The sequence below is a fragment of the Panicum virgatum genome, chromosome 1K (assembly GCF_016808335.1).
Source record: "Panicum virgatum strain AP13 chromosome 1K, P.virgatum_v5, whole genome shotgun sequence".
NCBI classification, from domain to species: Eukaryota; Viridiplantae; Streptophyta; class Magnoliopsida; order Poales; family Poaceae; genus Panicum; species Panicum virgatum.
Genome location: NC_053136.1, coordinates 4,187 through 23,002, shown reverse-complemented (window position 1 = coordinate 23,002; position 18,816 = coordinate 4,187). Strand labels below are relative to the sequence as shown.

Genomic DNA, 18,816 nt, shown 5'->3' with positions numbered 1-18,816 from the left:
TTCCTAAGCTTATTGAGTCCATAAAGCTAAAAATATTTTGAAAAACTACTATTGGCTATTCAAGATGAAAGCTTACCTATGGCTTTTTACAAAAGCTCTGAACACTTCATCTCAAACAAACAAACCCTAAGTCAGTCAACACCCCACTACTTTGAAACCATCAATCACGGCACCACTAAGTAATTCCTAGAATATTAATCAAATCATTAACTTAGTCAGGCCGGCCGACAAAGATCATTGAGTTATAGAGAAATGTGATACATTAGGTACGTAGATACACAGCGACAAGGACCTTATCTTTGATCTATAGTGCTGTAATTTAATAACCACCAGGAGGGTTCCCCCTGCTCAGTAATTACAAATACTCCGGAGCATACTCCGGAGCCATGTAGCCACTAATGGTAGCATATAATAAATGTTAAATTGCTGTATATGTATGTTGACTTGTAATATAAATGTTCACAGCTGCAGTTATTGGCATGGAACTTACTATGTGCCGACCACTCTTCTTGTAGTGTTTCCTTCGGTATTGTTTGAGCTGAATATTTTTGCTAGCCCGAAATCTGAAATTTTTTGATTCATTTCGCCATCCAAGAGGATGTTGCTTTGTTTCAGATCTCTATGTATGACGCGCAAACGGGAGTGCTTGTGTAGGTAGAGAAGTCCATGTGCTATTCCTTCAATGATTGCCAGAAGTTTGGACCAATCCAGTAAAGCTCTTTTATCTTGGTCTGCAGGCAGTCAATGGAGCAATGTTTCATGCATGGGGCTGCCGCAAACAAGATCAATACTTAAACGAAATTAAGAAAATGTAAAAGCAGAGCAGTACTCGTACCAAAGATGAAGAAGTCCAGGCTCTTGTTGGGCAGGTATTCATAGACCAATATTTTCTCGTCTTCCTGAGAGCAACACACCAATTTGAACAATAATATTTACCGCTATTTGGGCATTATTAACAGATTTGGTGATTGTCCTATATATGCTTGTAAACCAATAGTGGTGGGGACAGACAACGCTTAATTACTGAGCAGGGGGAACCCCCCTGGTGGTTATTAAATTACAGCACTATAGATCAAAGATAAGGTTCTTGTCGCTGTGTATCTACGTACCTAATGTATCACATTTCTCTATAACTCAATGATCTTTGCCGGCCGGCCTGACTAAGTTAATGGTTTGATTAATATTCTAGGAATTACTTGGTGGTGTACGTACCTAATGTATCACATTTCTCTATAACTCAATGATCTTTGCCGGCCGGCCTGACTAAGTTAATGGTTTGATTAATATTCTAGGAATTACTTGGTGGTGCCGTGATTGATGGTTTCAAAGTAGTGGGGTGTTGACTGACTTAGGGTTTGTTTGTTTGAGATGAAGTGTTTAGAGCTTTTGTAAAAAGCCATAGGTAAGCTTTCATCTTGAATAGCCAATAGTAGTTTTTCAAAATATTTTTAGCTTTATGTACTCAATAAGCTTAGGAAAGCTTAGAAAACTGAGCTTTTCAACAACTTCCCATATAAACTCAGGCTTCTGGCTTTCCGAAAACTAAAGAGGAAGGTCTATGTTTGTTTGAGTTTCTGGTTTTTCACTCTAAAAAGTTGTCCAGAAACTCAACCAAGCAGTGCCTTATACAAAAACCACTGAATGAAATGGTAAGAAAACGAGTAGACCAGGACAATGACAACTACAGTATGATGAGGGCGATGTTGATTTATTTTTCTTGAATTTTATGTTCCGTGTAACGTATGTACGTGCGACTGTAAATGGTGACCTGGCCTGGCCTGGAAGCAACAAAAATGTTACTCTGAATAACCTCTCTCACGGAGCGCGTAGCTAGGATTAAAGTAAACAAGCAACAAGCAGAGTCGATCGGCAGCCATGGCGGTCGTCAACATCTTGATGCTCGTGGTTAGCAGCTGCTTCGTCTTCCTGCTGCTGGAGCCATGGTGGGCCATGGCGATCGGATCGGTGTGCGGCAGCGCCGGCAACTACACGGCCAACGGCACCTACCAGAGCAACCTGGTGTCCCTGTCCAGGACCCTCCCCGGCGACACCTCCTCCTCGCCGCAGCTCTTCGCCACCGCCACCTCCGGCCAGGCCGGGGCCCCCGACGCGGTGTACGCGCTGGCTCTGTGCCGCGGCGACATGGCCTTCAACAGCAACCTCACCGGCTGCAGCGCCTGCGTCGCCGGCGCGTTCCAGTACGCGCAGCAGAGCTGCCCCAACGGCAAGGCCGCCGCCGTGTACGACGACTACTGCACCCTCGGCTTCTCCGACAGCAGCGCCATCCTCCGAACAGGGTTCTCCGATAGGAGCACCCTGTTCCAGTCCTGGTACTATCTGAACATCCCCGGCGGCGACCCCGCCGCGGTGGGCGCCGGCGTCCGCGACATGCTCAACCAGACCGCCCAGCTCGCGGCCGCCAGGACCGCCAGGTTCGTCACCGCCTTCATGGACGGCTCCAGCGGCGCCGTCAGGACCACGCTCTACCCCTTGGCGCAGTGCACGCCGGACCAGTCCGCCGCCGACTGCCTGGCGTGCCTCCAGGGGCTCGTCGGCGTGCTCAACGCCACCACGTCGGTGCGCCTCGGAGGCCAAATCCACATCCTGCGCTGCCACCTCAAGTACGAGAACATGAGGTTCTTCAACGATGACAACGCCTCCATGGTCCGGATCACGCCGTCGTCGTCTGTGACTCCGGCACCGCCGGCTCCCACCACCAACAAAACTACTAGAGCTAGGCCGCCCTGGGTGATTCCCCTGATCGTGGCGCCTCCTGTGGCGGCGCTGCTCTACTTCGTCGTCTTCTACTGCCGCCGCCGGCGAACAAGACGGAGATCGAGATACACAAGAGGTTAGTTATGGCTTCTTCCTTTATTTACTGCTTACCGATGAAGCATTATATTGCTTTCCAATATAATGACCCCATGCATCTCTTTTACTGTCGTGCAGGCAATGTCAGATTCTTACGACAAAACAACTTGCAGCACCAAGGAGTGGATTGGGAAATGGAGGCCGAGCTCTCGGAGTTTTCGGTCTTCGACTTCGATGACATACTGGACGCCACAGATAATTTTTCCGAAGAGAACAAATTGGGGGAAGGTGGCTTTGGCCCCGTATATAAGGTAGTAAATGTTAAAATGTCGTACATACTCCACTCCTGTCCTTCCTGTCGAATTTTCTTCATATATATTGAAATAACATATAAATACAATAATTTGATAGTATTCAAATATCAAATAAATTGATAACGTATATAACTACAATAAGATGCTACAAATAAAAATAATTATCACATATATAAACTAAATCAAGTAATAACTGTTCTAAAAATTAATTGCTAAGTTATAAAGAAAAATAACTAACCTTTTTTTCAAAAAAAAAACAAAAATTCGCCTCCCCTCACCCCACTCAGCTGCCATGAATAGTGAGTTCACGGCAGCTTGAGAGGGGGAGGGGCTGGGGTATTTATAGGCTCAGGCCAAAGGCACCGGTTGATTTCAATGACCCGGTGCTAAAATTAATTCAATAGCACCGGGTCAAGGCACCAACCGGTGACTTAGGCCCGAGCTCCTGGCAGCTGCCACGTTTCATTACCATAGGAACCGGTTATTCCTATAAACCGGTGCCTTTAGCGCCGCCTTCATTTGGTATCGGGTGGTGGTTCAGACCGGTTCCTATGGTGACGCATTGGAACCGGTTGGAACCACCACCCGGTGCCAATTGCCCTCCACTAGGTCGGTCGATGGCCAAAGGTACCAGCTGCTATTGCAGCCGGTACCTGCAACAGCAGCTGGTACCTTTGGCCAGGACCGATGGCCCGTTTTCTAGTAGTGGTATGTACCTCTTATATGTTTGACAGGGAGTGTTTCCCGATGGAGTTGAGATAGCTGTCAAGAGGCTCGCTTCACATTCAGGACAAGGTTTCGTGGAGTTCAAGAACGAGGTACAACTCATAGCCAAACTCCAGCACACAAATCTCGTTAAGCTCTTGGGATGCTGCTCTCAAGGAGACGAGAAAATCTTGGTCTATGAATACTTGCCAAACAAAAGCTTGGACTTCTTTATCTTTGGTATGTACATGTTAATTTATCTGCAGTCATTTCTGAAATTTAGGTTTCAAACTGTTCACATAGAGTAGATGTCTCAAGACACATTAAAACTTTCTCCAAATTCTCAGTACAATGTTGCATATTTCCTGTTGTATATACTAACATTCAATTGGTGATGCGCAAGCAGATGAAACTAGAAAAACTTTGTTAGATTGGAACAAACGCCTAGATATAATTGAAGGAATAGCGGAAGGACTTCTCTACCTGCATAAGCACTCCCGGTTGCGTGTCATACATCGAGACCTTAAACCAAGTAACATTCTCTTGGACAACGAAATGAATCCTAAAATTTCGGACTTTGGGCTAGCAAAAATATTTAGCTCAAATAACACCGAAGAAAGCACTACAAGGAGAGTGGTCGGTACATAGTAAGTATTGCACAAATTCATCATTTTATTTGGACATCTATAGCACAAATCTACCATATATAGTAATTCTTCGACATATCATTTCAGTGGCTACATGGCTCCCGAGTATGCATCTGACGGCCTCTTCTCTATCAAATCAGATGTATTCAGCTTTGGTGTTCTCCTTCTTGAGATCCTTAGTGGAAAAAGGAATTCTGATAGCCAAGAATGTGGAGATTTTATCAATGTCCTTGGATATGTAAGTTTCCTGACACACATATAGCATTCTTTTGTTAATTTGGTATCATATCTATGTTACTTATTATGTAATGAAATTACAAACAGGCATGGCAATTATATGAAGAGGAAAGATGGAGTGAACTCATTGATACATCATTGGTACCCATGCATAACTTGGCTGAAATAAGAAGGTGCATGAACATTGCTCTGCTATGTGTTCAAGAGAACGCAGCAGATAGACCAACCATGTTAGATGTTGTTGCAATGCTAAGTAGCAAGACTAAGATCCTGGCTGAGCCAAAGCACCCAGCATATTTCAATGTACGGGTGGGAATTGAAGTGGCATCCACTACCACTACCCAGTCATGCAGTATCAACGACATGACCATATCTATCACAACAGCTAGATAGTTTTTATTTCTGCCATGTGGGGTTCACTCAGATAATGTATCAAATTATGGCACTCTAGGTTGTTATATAGTGCTTAGTTTAAGTGGCGTAATGTGTATATAGGTTTCTCTGTTTATCTTAATTGAAATGTACTTTATCCATCTTACTTGTTATTGTAGCTGCCAGGCTCCCTTTTGTTGCAGCAGCAGCAGCCAGGCTGCCGAACACCAGTCCACAGAAGTGAGTCCATGAAAAATCAGCTGAATGATTGAACCATTCTAGCTTGACTGTTTGAAAGGTCTTACCTTCCCAAATGATGGCGACTAGGGGGAGGGGGGCAGATAATTATTACTCTGATGATGCGTTAGATAACTGTATGTAAGGCCTTATATAAATGACACGGCATCTTATTATCTGAAACCGTATACCTAGATCCCATTTAACTTTCAGATGATATAGTTTGACCATTAAATTTTAGTATAACATGTTAGTAAGCAGTTATAAGTTACAATAGTACATGCATACTTTTGTTGATGAGAATACATGCAGCATTTGAGTGGTACAGCACTTTTATGTACCATTACCATTCTACGTATTTGAGCCAGATTGCATGGGCACGAGCACAGTGACCCATTCATGTGAATGTGATGATCATGGATAGTAGTATGTGTACTGCTCAGAGGCCTTGATGTGAACATTAACATTAGCTACTAAATCAGGAAGTCAGTGGCAGCCCATGAAAGTTGAACTTCCATTTCCATGGGCCCGCCCCAGTGGTCTGGGTTTGGAATGAGCTGGGCTATTTGGATTCACAGCCCAAGAACCAGGATAGGGGTGGAGACAGTCCAGTCATATTTGTAGCCTTCAGTTACTGTTACAATGTTAGTCCATTCCTGGCTCTGCCACTGAAGTACCCCCTATTTTGAGTTTCTTGTTTGCGATTTGCTTATGTTCCCATCATAAAGATTAATTGTAGACTAGAGGAATATGAAATCAGTGCACTCTACATATATATATGCCACTGCCAATTAAGTTGGTATATGTGATTTGAGTCTTGTGGGTAGGAGGAGTGTATCTGATGATGATCCATATTTGAAAGAAAAAAAAGGGTTCTTTTTCCAGACTTCGCACACAAAACGCGGGCACTGATGCTGGATCAGTTGCTGATTAGCTTGAAAACAGGAAAATGCATGCATGTTACTACTGAAGAGCACAAATTCTGGCTGGCAGTGCTGTTACCCCAAAAAAAAAAAGGCACTGATGATGGATCAGTTGCTGCTTAGCTTGAAAACAGGGAAATGCATGCATGTTACTACTGAAAAGCACAAATTGTAGCTGGCAGTTCTTCCGCCGCAGTCATGCAGAGCAGTCTCCAGTGGATGTCGCCGAGGCCGTGAAGGAGGCGCTGGGCAAGGCGCTGGTGTACTACTACCCCATGGCCGGCCGCCTCCGCCGCAGGTACCCGGACCCTGTTAGCCAAATCTTGTACGTGTACATATTAGTTAGTTAGCTTGTTTAGCTGTTAGCGTGTCTGTTAGTTGGTTAGAGAGTCATGCGCACGTCCGCGCTGCGCCGTGAGGACGTGCGCCATGGGCTGCGTCGCCGCCAAGAATGGGGAACATGGGCATGCGTGGGATGGCGCGCGTTGCTTCCGGATCGTGGCGAGATTGCAGCCGGTTTAGAGTAGTTTGTTACTATTTATATGCAATGATAAACCCAGAAAACGTCGCTGCTGCGGCACCAAAAAAACTCCGTGTGTCCAAACTCCACCGTGTTCGCGTTGTGTCAAGCTCGCCGGTGCAGCTGCTGAGCTAACAATTGGCATCAGAGCTGGTTAACCGCCAGGATGTCGAGTGTCCCGGGCCATCGGACGGGATCCAGGATGCCTCCGCATCGTCGCATCATCCGTTCGCCATCGCCACTCCCTCGCCGCCGCGGCGATGAGCCGCCAGTCCAGCGCGTTGTCCGGGAGGTGGGATCGGCGAACTACCCCATGCTGCCCCGCACCAACTATGTCGAGTGGGCGGTGCTCATGCAGGTCATGCTGGAGGCGCAGCGACACTGGGAGGCGGTGAGCGTCAGCGGGGTCAATCGGCATGACGACTGCATGGCAATGGAGGCCATCCTCCGCGGCACACCACTGGAGATGCACATCTCCCTCGTCGGCAAGGGCACGGCGAGGCGCGCATGGGACTCCATCAAGACGGAGCGTGTGGGTGTCGACCGCATCCGCAAGGCCAAGGCAACCACCCTCTCGCGGGACTTCGACGCGCTCGAGTTCCGCGACGGGGAATCGGTGGACGACTTCACCCACAAGCTGACGAACAACGTCAGCGAGCTCACGATCCTCGACGATCCGCCGCAGGAAACCACCGTGGTGAGGAAGATCCTGTAGGTTGTTCCTCCTCGCTATGATCAGATCGCGCACTCCATCGAAACCCTCCTCGACGTCGACGACATGTCGGTGGAGGAGCTCGTCGGCAGGCTCAAGGCGGCGGAGGTGCGCGAACGGAGCCGCAACCCACCGCCGTCCACGAACTCCAACGGCAAGCTGCTTCTCTCGGAGGAGGAGTGGCTAGCGCGCTACAAGCATCGTCTCGCGGGCGAGAGCTCTCGCTCCAACGGCAATAGCGGCAAGCCGTCCGGGGGGCAACGCGACGGCGACAACGGTGGCGCGCGCACAAGTGGCGAGCCGGGGAGACCGGCGACCAGGAAGGACAAGTGCAAGTACTGTAGCAAGAAGGGCCACTGGCCCGCAAGTGTCGCAAGAAGAAGCGTGATGAGGCCGCACTCCTTGTACAAGCCGCCACCGACGACACGGAGGAGCCGTCCCTGATGATGGCCATCGGCAGCACCGAGCCGGAACGCGTCACGCCCATCCACGTTGACGAGCGAGTCTACCTCAACGAGGAACGTGCAGTGGTGCAGCTGGGGGAGTCTGAGGACCGCTCCGGCAAGCCTGGCTCCGACGTGTGGTACCTCGACATGGGTGCGTCAAACCACATGACGGGGAACCGAGCGGCGTTCTCCGAGCCGGACCAATCCATCACGGGCACGGTCAAGTTCGGCGACGGTTCCGTGGTGGACATCGTCGGGCGCGGGACCATCCTCTTCGCGGCGCGAAATGGAGGACATCGAGCTCTCACTGATGCCTACTTCATCCCTCGACTCAGGAGCAACATCATCAGCCTGGGCCAACTCGATGAGTTTGGCTGCCAGGTCCTGATCGAGGAAGGCATCCTACGGGTCCGTGATCCGCAGCGTGAGCTTCTCGCAAAGGTACGGCATTCGTCAAATCGGTTGTACAAGATCACCCTCACCCTGGCGTGGCCCGTCTCTCTGTTGACGCACACGGACGACATCACCTAGCGCTGGCACGAGCGCTTCGGGCACCTGGGCTTCGACACACTGCGCAAGTTGGGAAAGGGCGGCATGGTGCGCGGTCTGCCCCCAACTCGACCATGTCGACCAGCTCTGCGATGCCTGCCTCGCCGGCAAGCTACGTCGCGACCCGTTCCCACAGCAGGCAAAGCACCGGGCGACAGGCCACCTCAACCTGGTCCATGGCAACCTGTGCGGTCCTGTCACCCCGGCAACGCATGGCGGGAGGCGCTACTTCCTTCTCCTTGTCGATGACGCCAGCTGCTACATGTGGCTTGTGCTGTTGTCGAGCAAGGATGAAGCTGCGGGCGCGATCAAGAAGTTCCAGGACCGGCGTGGAGGCGGAGACCGGCCGCAAGCTGCGGGCGCTCCAGACAGATCGGGATGGCGAGTTCACCGCCATCACGTTCGGGGAGTACTGCGCCGAGCAAGGTGTACACCGACAACTCACCGCTCCGTACTCGCCGCAACAAAACGGAGTGGTCGAATGCCGGAACCAAACCGTCATGGCCATGGTGAGGTGTCTGCTCAAGGCAAGGGGCGTTCCAAGTGCGTTCTGGGGGGAGGCGGTGAGCACTGCCGTCTTCATCCTCAACTGATCCCCCATGAAGGCGCTGAAGCACAAGACTCCCTATGAGGCCTGGCATGGCGAGAAGCCCGTGGTTCACTTCATGCGCACCTTTGGGTGCATCGCGCATGTGAAAGTGACTCGTCCCCACATCACCAAGCTGGACGACCGAAGCGTGAAGATGGTGTTCGTCGGATACGAGCCGGGCTCAAAGGGCTATCGTGTATATGATCCTGAGAGCAGCCGACTTCACATGTCTCGCGATGTGGTGTTTGATGAAGCAAAGGGCTGGAACTGGGGCACACCTGACGACAACGTCACGCCGGACACGTTCACCGTCAAGTACATCGTCACGGTGACACCAGAAGCTCCACCGTCAAACACGCCATCCGAGGCCAGGGAGCCTCAAACTCCGGTGGCCAACGTCGACAACGCCATCAGGTTCGCCACTCCACCATCGCATATCCCATCTGGACTTGATCTGGATGATGAAGGTGCACCACGCCAATACCGCATGGTGACCGACTGCATCGACACCTTGGAGCCGGTGGAGCTTGATCCGGACGAGCTCCTGCTGGCGGCAGCCAAGGAGCCAGCCACGTTCGAGCAGGCGAACGCGGACCCGGCGTGGCGTGCAGCGATGCAGGACGAGCTCCAGTCCATCATCGACAACAAGACCTGGAGGCTCACGGATTTGCCACCCGGACATCGCCCAATCGGCCTCAAATGGGTTTTCAAACTCAAGAAGGATGCGACCAGGGCGCCGGCATCGACTTTGATGAGGTGTTCGCGCCAGTGGTGCGGCTCGACTCTGTCCGCACTCTGGCGGCGATCGCGGCACATGAAGGATGGGCGATGCATCATCTAGACGTCAAGTCCGCGTTCCTGAATGGGGAACTCGTCGAGGAAGTGTACATCACACAACCTCCGGGGTTCGCCGTGGCTGAGCACAAACGCCAGGTCCTGCGCCTATCCAAGGCGCTCTACGGCCTGCGTCAAGCACCCAGGGCGTGGAACGAGAAGCTCAACCGCACTCTGGTGGCACTCGGCTTCAGCAAGTGCGTCGAGGAACATGGAGTCTACACGCCTGGCCAGGCGCAGAAGCGTGTACTTCTCGGTGTGTACGTCGACGACCTGATCGTCACCGGCACCGATGAAAGGGAGATCGATGTGTTCAAGCAGGAGATGAAGAGCACGTTCAAGATGAGTGATCTCGGGTGCCTGAGTTACTATCTGGGCATTGAGGTCAAGCAAGAACAGGGACGGATCATGCTTTCGCAGGCTGCCTATGCTGCCAAGCTCCTGGAGAAGGCAGGCATGGGGGAGTGCAATGCTGTACAAGTCCCAATGGAGAATCGCCTGAAGCTCAGTAAGAAAAGCTCATACCCTTCTGTTGATGCATCACACTATCGCAGCATCGTGGGAAGTTTGCGGTATTTGGTTCATACCCGGCTGGACATCGCCTTCGCAGTCGGGTATGTGAGCCGGTTCATGGAGAACCCAATGACAGAGCACTTCAGCGCCGTCAAGCACATTCTTCGGTACATCGCCGGCATGCTGCACTTTGGACTCTACTACACCAAAGGTGGCACGGCGTCACGCCCGAGTACATCCGCTTCTACGGCAACGCCTTCGTCTTCGCCCACGCCGCCCTCCCTCCCTCCTCCTCCTCCTCCCTGTAGTCAGCCGTGGAGCTCGTCCGGGAGGCCAAGCGCGGCGTCACGCCCGAGTACATCTGCTCCATGGTCGACCTCTTCTCCCTCAGCGGTGCGGCGCCATATGCCGTTGGATGGACCTTCGTCGTCTCCGACATCACGCGCATCGGGGAGGACTGCCTCGACATGGGCTGGGCACACCGGGTCGCCGGTGGCGTGCCCATCGTCGGCGACCACCACGCCACCAAGCTCGTCAGCTACCAGATGAGGTGCAAGAACGCCCGCCGGAGCCGGCCATGCACAACTTCAACCGCATCCTCGCAGCCCTACTCACACTGTAGTAGTGTGATTCCCGCCCCACCCGCCACTATATATATCTACTCCCCTCTTCTATATATGATATGATTCCCGCAATGTAATATAAATAAAGATCGAGTTGTTTGCAGTGGAAAATGTGCAGGATGGTGGTTTAATTCTTGGTGAAGCTGTATCTCAAAAATAAAAGTGATGGTTTTCGATGGGTTCCCATGGTTGTTTATGGTGCAGCTCAACCAGAACACAAAGAAGCCTAGCTTCCTCACTGAGCTTGTTCAACAGTCCTCACTGAGCTTGTTCAACAGAAACGCTGTCCTTAATGGTTGGTGGAGACTTTACCATTATTAGAAATCCCAAACAATGATCAGTTTCATAGTAGATGGCCTAATTTGTTTAATGATTGCGTACAACTTTAATCTTAGAGAGTTGGTGCTTTCCTCTCTTTTTTTTTGATGGAACAGGAGGCTCCTACTGATTTCATTAAAAGTAAAAAGAGTTACAGAGTTTGTACCCAAAAACATAAAGTAAAGTAAAAGGAAAAAAAATAATATAACAACATTACAAAGAGTCCAGCCATGATGACATAAGTGAAGTTACAAATGCTTTTTGCACGATGGATAACCATCATGAATTCTCTCTTGAAGTTTTGCCAAACATCTTTGTACTTGTCCATCTTCATTCCTGAAGATTTTTCCCATTTCTCGTGATCCAGATGCTCCAAAACATGAGAATAGTTATTTCCATAAAGAAAGGCCCTTAACGATTCAAGAACTTGAAAAGGGTTGGTGATATTTTGATAATGAATACCAATAATTGCCTAGCATTGCTTTGCAAAGTCGCATTCAAGGAAGAGATGTATGGCAGTTTCATCCATATTGTTTCCACAGAGAACACAGTGATAGCTAGGGAGAATCATATTTTTGTGTCTCAAAATGTCTCTGTTGCTAAGTCGATCTGATATTAGGAGCCAGAAAAAAAAACTGTGTGTTTGGGCTGGCAACATGATTTCCACAACCATCTGAAAGAGTTTGTGCACAGGTATATGGCCTTTTAATGATTTGTAAGCCTTTGATGACAAGAGGATGGCATTACCCCATATGTATATGTCCATATGTCATTTTCTTGTGAATGTTCCGTAGTGACTAGTTCTTCCAATAATTGTAAGTATTGTGAGTAGGTTTCTACTAATAAAGGCAGATGAAAAATGTTGTGAAGTTCATCAGTTTGGAGGCCCTTCAGTAAAGTGATATTCTTATCCTTAGCAAACAAGAATAAGTGCGGGTATTGATGTTGATGGACTGATCTAGACCAAATATCCTTCCAAAGTAAGACAGTAGATCCATTTTTCATCTCCACAGTCGCGATGGCTTTGTAAGTGTCTAGCAGGCTTAGCATGGTTCTCCACCAAAATGAACATTTCTTTCTTTTTGTTGGAACAGAGCTATTTCGGTAATAGGACTGCCAGATCAGGTGTGGCCATGGAATATCTTGCCAATTAAAGAACTTATGGAGATTCAAGAGAAGAAGAGAATCATTTTGAACTGCAAGGTCAATTACACCAAGCCCTCCATTGCTTTTGGGTTGGGAGACCAGTTTCCAGGCTACCATGGGAGGTTGCTTTGCATTGACATCGAACCCTGTCCACAAACAATGTTTCCTGTATTTGTCAATTTGGCCAATGACAGTCTTTGGGATTTTTAGTGTACACATGAAGAAAGGTTGGCAAAGAAGAGAGAACTGAATTGACTAGCAGCAACCTCCCAGCTTGTGTTAACCAATTTGACACCACAAGTAATCGAGCTTCACAATTTTTGACCAAAGGCAAATAATCATGAATAGCCGGCTTTATGATACCCAATGGTAGACCTAAGTAAGTGAATGGTAAAGATCCTTTAATACAACCAAAAGTTTCAATTAGCATTTCAGCTCTAATCATCATGGACCTATTGCAATTAACCTTAAGACCCATTGTCATAACATAAGTATTAGGCAATTCCTTGAGGTGTAATAATTGAGTTTCCGATGCTTCCATTATGATGGCTGGTGCTGGCGTGCTGCTGACAACCCAATCTTTGAAACTAGATTGAATCCTAGTGAGCACTCAATGGGAACATAAGTATCCGCTTTCAACGGTAGTTACCTTAATGCGGGATATTTCTCACCATACACATTTGCTACTAGATACCCATCAAGTCGCACATAGAGGGAGTACCAACATGTTAAAGTTTGAACTAGGTTGGCTCTCTAAGTAATGTTTTTTTTTCCTGGTTGCGGTGTGGGTTAAAGAAAACCGGGGTTCAGCACCAATGAATCGTTTGGAAAAACAAAATAAGGGCAGTACATAGGTTCCTAAAAGGCTAAGAACCTGGTGGCGAAAAATAGGAAAAAGAAGAAGCTGTTGTATATAAAGTTAGATGATTTGGATAGGGAAATGGAGCTTTATCCATTGTCAGCTCAAGAATTGGAAAATAAGCATTGTCTGTTGGTCGAATTAACTGTGCTGCTAAGAAAGGCGGAATTATACTGGTTCCAAAGATCAAAACCGACTCGATTATTAAAAGGTGGTGACAATACTAAATATTTCAAACTTTTGGCTAATGGTACAAAACTAGAATTTATATACTAGAGTAGGACTAGGGTGTTAGCATAGACCAGGAAAATATGATTTGATTGCTCGCTGACCCGTGGCAGGAAGGATTTCATTAGATTGGATTGCTCCTGCTGTGCTACCGGCTGCTGCTGCTGCATGGGGGAGATAACAGCTTCACTGAAACAAGAGTCTGATTGGTTTGGAGACAACAGCTTCAGAACAACCTGATTGGTTTGTCCCACTCGGAGAATTGGATTTCAGTTGTGGGAGCTCTGTCCGGTGCCGTTGCTGCTGTGCTAACCAACCGCCTGCAGCCACGCGGACAACCTGAATTCGATTTGCTTGACCTCGCTTCCATATAAACACAGAGCATGCGCTCAGACTGATGCCGTTAGTAATGATGTCACTGCTGCTGCTGCTGCTGTGCCAACCTGACCAGCAGCCATGTCGGCAAACCTCAATCACTGCACCTTGTCTGGAGCTCCCAGCTGCTTCACTTAAGGATTCCATCGGTTGTCTCCTTTAGGCGCATTGATGCAATGCATTGGAGACGTTATTGGTGGCGTTGCTGCTGTGCTAACTGATACCGATAACCCATATATTCTAGAGTAATTCTTGATGATTGACGTTACCACCTATGTCTTAGCCATTTGCCACACCATTTGACTGTACCTAGGGTTTATATGTGCTGCCCTGTTCTCCCTTCCATTTCAATGTAGTGGAGTCAGATTAGCCTATATACATTTTATTTGAGGTACAACCATATGGATAAAACAACATCCCTCCTACTTCCTATTATATTGATTTTGGAACTGGTTGATTTTAGTATAAATCTTTTCTAGTAATGGAAAGCTAGTACTTGTTTGTGTAAGGTAGATTACTTGTTTGGAAAGATTCTAGTGGCCCTGTTTTGGTAAATAGGTACTGCTATGGATTTGGTAGCAGTTAATGCAAATCATTGCTCTGTAAGGTTTTTGTTTACTAGGTGTTCAGTATAATATAATAGTTTTGAACCATCTCAAATGGAGTGCTGGTGCTTCTGATTGCCATCATAACTTACATTGAAATGTTCACTAGTTGCAATTGACTTTTTGGACTCACTATTTGTTTTCTTCAGCCGTGAGACGTGCATTTACACATATTTACACATACTGTTAGGGCAGTGTCAGTTTTCAAGATCAGAATTGAATAGTGGAACTGATCTTTTATTCCACTGAATTCAATTTCCTTCAGTTTTGGAGTGCCCTATCGCCTCGTGCACGGCAGGAACTGCTCAGACTTGATAAACAGACCCTCATCGAGCATGCTCGGAAGAACCTGTACTGTTCAAGGTGCAACGGGCTGCTTCTGGAAAGTTTCACACAAATAGTCATGTATGGGAAGTCACTGCATCAAGAAGGTTCAGGTGAGCCAAGGATTCAGGAAGTTGAAGCCGAAGAAGTTCAAGACCCATCAGTTCATCCTTGGGGAGGCCTTTCAACAACAAAGGATGGCATCCTAACTCTTCTTGATTGCTTCATAAATGCAAAGTCTCTCCATGTACTCCAGAATGTAAGCCTGCATATAGCTTGCATTTTCATTTTTCTGCTGTACAAACTTATTCACTGGTATCTTTATGCGTTCTCCGATTGTCTTCTATGTTGTCTTTCTGCGGCGTTCCATCTCAGAAGTTGCCCCTACCATTCTAGGGTTCTTCAGTGATGTCCATGTTGTTTTGACTAGGTATTTGACAATGCACGTGCAAGGGAACGTGAACGTGAAATGCTTTACCCTGATGCATGTGGTGGGGGTGGCAGAGGATGGATTAGCCCTGTGATACCTAATTATGGTAGAGGTCATGGAACACGAGACACATGTGCTTTGCACACTGCGCACCTTTCCTGTGATACTCTGGTGGATTTTTGGTCAGCACTCAGTGAAGAAACCAGAACATCTCTTTTAAGGATGAAGGAAGAGGACTTCATTGATAGACTCATGCATAGGTGAGTGCCATTGTTTGATAATGTTTGGAGCTAAATCACCGTTAGGAACTACTGTCAAGGGATGTGCTACTTGAGCAAAAATGAGATAGGCAAGTGCTGTAATGACTTGCTATGCTTCTTAATATCGGTAGGAGTAACTTTAAATCTATAAAAGTTGTTATTTGCATTGATTTACTGATTTTGTGGTTTTGTAAGCTAGGCTGATTTGTGTTTTCATACTGGTAGAGATATCTTTACAAGGTATATGACATACTCCCTCTGTCCCACAAAGAATGGCGTTATAGGATTTTAAGACAGATTAGTCTGGAAGGTAAATGACTTAGGTACCCCTAATTAATTGATGTTAGTTGCAATGTATGGACCTTTGCATGCCTGTATGCATAGAAATAAGGAAACAATTAAATGCACAAGGCCCACAAGCTGCTATAGTGCCATTCTTTGTGGGGCAAATTTTGAATCCTATAATGCCTTTCTTTACGGGACAGAGGTAGTACTAATTGGCATATCCTTTTACTGGTTCTAATAAATCAGAGACTATGTCCAAGAATCTGAAGTTATATTTTGACTACAATTCTACATTACTAGTGGGCCTGATAGTGTTGCATTGCTGAACTAGGAAATTCTTTGTTCTCTTGTATTCATGAATGTGTGTTTGCTTATCTGGTAAATGTTGACACAGAATCGCGCCAACACACTCGAATGCGCTAGAACGCGCAGGAGATCGTCAAAACGATCTGAACCAGCAGAACCCTGGCGGACCGGTCTGACCGGTTCCACAGACCGGTTTGACCAGTGTGGAGCAGAGAACCGCCAAGACCTAGAAATGCGAGCTCGGGAGGGACCCCGTCGGAGCTTGCACGGCTAGGGTTGCTCTGAGGTCGGCAGGCCACTCAGAACGTCTTCAAACGCCGTAGAGACGAAGGAAGAAAGCAATCTAGGGTTGGAAAAGGCTAGGGTTTGAGAGATAAAAAGTAATGCGATTTTTGTATTGATTCGATTGGGAATAACCTCAATCGGTCTTAGCCTTTATATTTATAGGCCGGGGAAGACGTACCCCTTCATGAGTAGGATTACATATGGACTCTTTACAAAAACCCTAATTCTACTTGGACTGTACAGACCCGACCGGTCGGCCTCGGCAGATGCCAAATTTGGCTGTCAACATATGCCCCCCTGCTTTTTGGTGAGTTTCACATGCCTAATGTACATATCTTACACAGAGTATACAAGTCTAAAAAATAAAACTAAGGGCGATATCCAATACCGGCCGTCTTCATCTTCATGCACTTTGCCATACGCTAGGATAAAATTTCTTCAAGTATCTCCCATTGATAGCTCTAGTAGATGCTCACCTTGCACCGTCTCCATCACATATGAATTACCGGAGATAACCTTGATAATCTTGTATGGACCCTCCCAACTTGGCGACCATTTGCCAAACTTATTGCTTTTCATCCCAAGAGGCAAAATTGTCTTCTAAACCAGATCTCTAACCTGAAAAGACTTAAGTTTTACCTTTTTGTTGTAAGCTCTGGCCACCCGAAACTTATCTTTCTCAATCTCCTTTAAAGCTTTCAAGCGCTTGTCGGTCACTTCATCAATATTATCCATCATCAAATCATGGTAATCAACAGCGGAGAGGTCATTTTGCTTTGCCAATCTATATGCATCCAGATTTACCTCAACGGGTAAAACGACCTCTTGACCATACACAAGCTCAAAAGGAGTAACCTTAGTAGCACCATGTCTAGATATACGATGAGCCCATAATGCTTCGGATAACACTTCATGCCACCTCCTAGAATTTTCTTCTATCTTCTTCTTGACAAGTTTGATCAAAATCTTATTACTTGACTCGGCCTGTCCATTGGCCTGAGCTAGTATGGAGATGAGTTGAGCAACTTAATCTTGTAAGATTCGACAAAGGCACGCACCTCTTTCGATATAAATGAAGAACCTTGATCTGTTGTCAAAGTTTGTGGAATAACGAATCTATGAACAAAATGCTCGGTAATAAACTCAATTAACTCTTTATGTGTCATATTCTTCAAAGGAACTGCTTCGGTCCATTTAGTGAAATAATCCGTAGCAACCAACACGAAGTGATGCCCCTTTGAAGATGGAGGATTAAATTGTCCAATAAAATCTAACACCCAACCTCGGAACGGCCATGGTTTAATAATAGGATGCATCAACGCAGCAGGCACCAATTGCAAATCACCAAATCGCTGACATTCTTCACACCCTTTATAGTCTTTAAAGCAATCGGATAGCATGGGGGGCCAATAAAAACCGGCTCTTCTAAGTAACCACTTCATCTTGGGAGCCGATTGATGAGTACCACAAATACTTTTATGAACCTCACCCATAGCAACCTGAGCCTGATCCAAGTCTAAACACTTGAGAAGTAAATCTTCGGCAGTTCGACGATAAAGCTCATCGTCAATTAAAACATACTTGAAAGTCAAACGCCGAATATTTCTCTCCGCACCACGACCAGGATCTCTCAAATATGTTGTAAGAGGGACCCTCCAATCCTGGGCTTCGGCCGAAATAATTGAATCATCTTTTTTGGCCGAATCAGAACCAACAGCAGCATCACCGGTCAGACCGGTCTCTGTACCGGTCAGACCGGTCTCACTGACCGGTCGGACCGGTGAGTCCAGAACCAGAAACTCGGCTTTCGTTTGTATCGGCTTGAAATATTTTTCGTAACATTATAGACAGATGCTTGCTGAGCCAGAATATTTGCCTTTCCATTCTCTTCCCTCGGTATATGTTTAATAATAAATTCATTGAAGGAGGAAATAATATCAAGGCATTTATCAAGATATGCATTTAGAGAACCATTATATCATTGGCATACCTGGATACTTGCTGCACCACTAGAAGAGAATCTCCGAAAGCTTCAACATGCTTCACGCCCATGGATTGTAAAAATTCCAAGCCAAATAGAAGTGCTTCATACTCAACTTGGTTCTTTGTGCATTCTTCTTCCAATCGGTTTGAAAATTCAAAAACGGCACCATTCGGAGAAATAAGAACAGAACCAATTCGTTGACCATCATCACAAACCGATCCATCAAAGTACAACTTCCATGGTGTGCAAGTAATATAGCCGACTTCTAGATTATGCTTGTCATTAATCCGATGTTCAACAATAAAATCCGCTACAATTTGGCCTCTCATAGATTTTAAAGGTTCACAAGCCAAATCATACTCAACCAAAGCATAAGCCC

General features: G+C 47.0%; 1 protein-coding gene and 1 long non-coding RNA gene across 2 annotated transcripts; one reads left to right on the top strand and one right to left on the bottom strand.

Moving 5' to 3' along the window:
- Positions 1-370: 370 nt before the first annotated feature.
- Positions 371-915, bottom strand: LOC120672663. Its single transcript, XR_005675284.1, has 3 exons — positions 836-915; positions 491-731; positions 371-395 (listed from the first exon to the last, which is right to left on the bottom strand). It is a non-coding gene; the product is annotated as an uncharacterized LOC120672663 (long non-coding RNA).
- A 960-nt stretch (positions 916-1,875) lies between these two features.
- LOC120655949 (cysteine-rich receptor-like protein kinase 10) lies at positions 1,876-5,313 on the top strand. Its single transcript, XM_039937062.1, has 7 exons — positions 1,876-1,905; positions 1,939-2,851; positions 2,995-3,122; positions 3,860-4,070; positions 4,237-4,477; positions 4,565-4,715; positions 4,802-5,313. The coding sequence occupies exons 1-7, from the start codon at positions 1,876-1,878 to the stop codon at positions 5,105-5,107; spliced, it is 1,980 nt and encodes a 659-aa protein (XP_039792996.1). The 3' UTR covers positions 5,108-5,313.
- The last annotated feature ends 13,503 nt before the right edge of the window (positions 5,314-18,816 follow it).

Coding starts and splice junctions, on each gene's coding strand:
- LOC120655949 (XM_039937062.1), top strand. CDS start 1,876: ATGGCGGTCGTCAACATCTTGATGCTCGTG. Junction 2,852..2,994: donor GAGATCGAGATACACAAGAG/GTTAGTTATGGC, acceptor AGCACCAAGGAG/TGGATTGGGAAATGGAGGCC. Junction 4,716..4,801: donor TTATCAATGTCCTTGGATAT/GTAAGTTTCCTG, acceptor AATTACAAACAG/GCATGGCAATTATATGAAGA.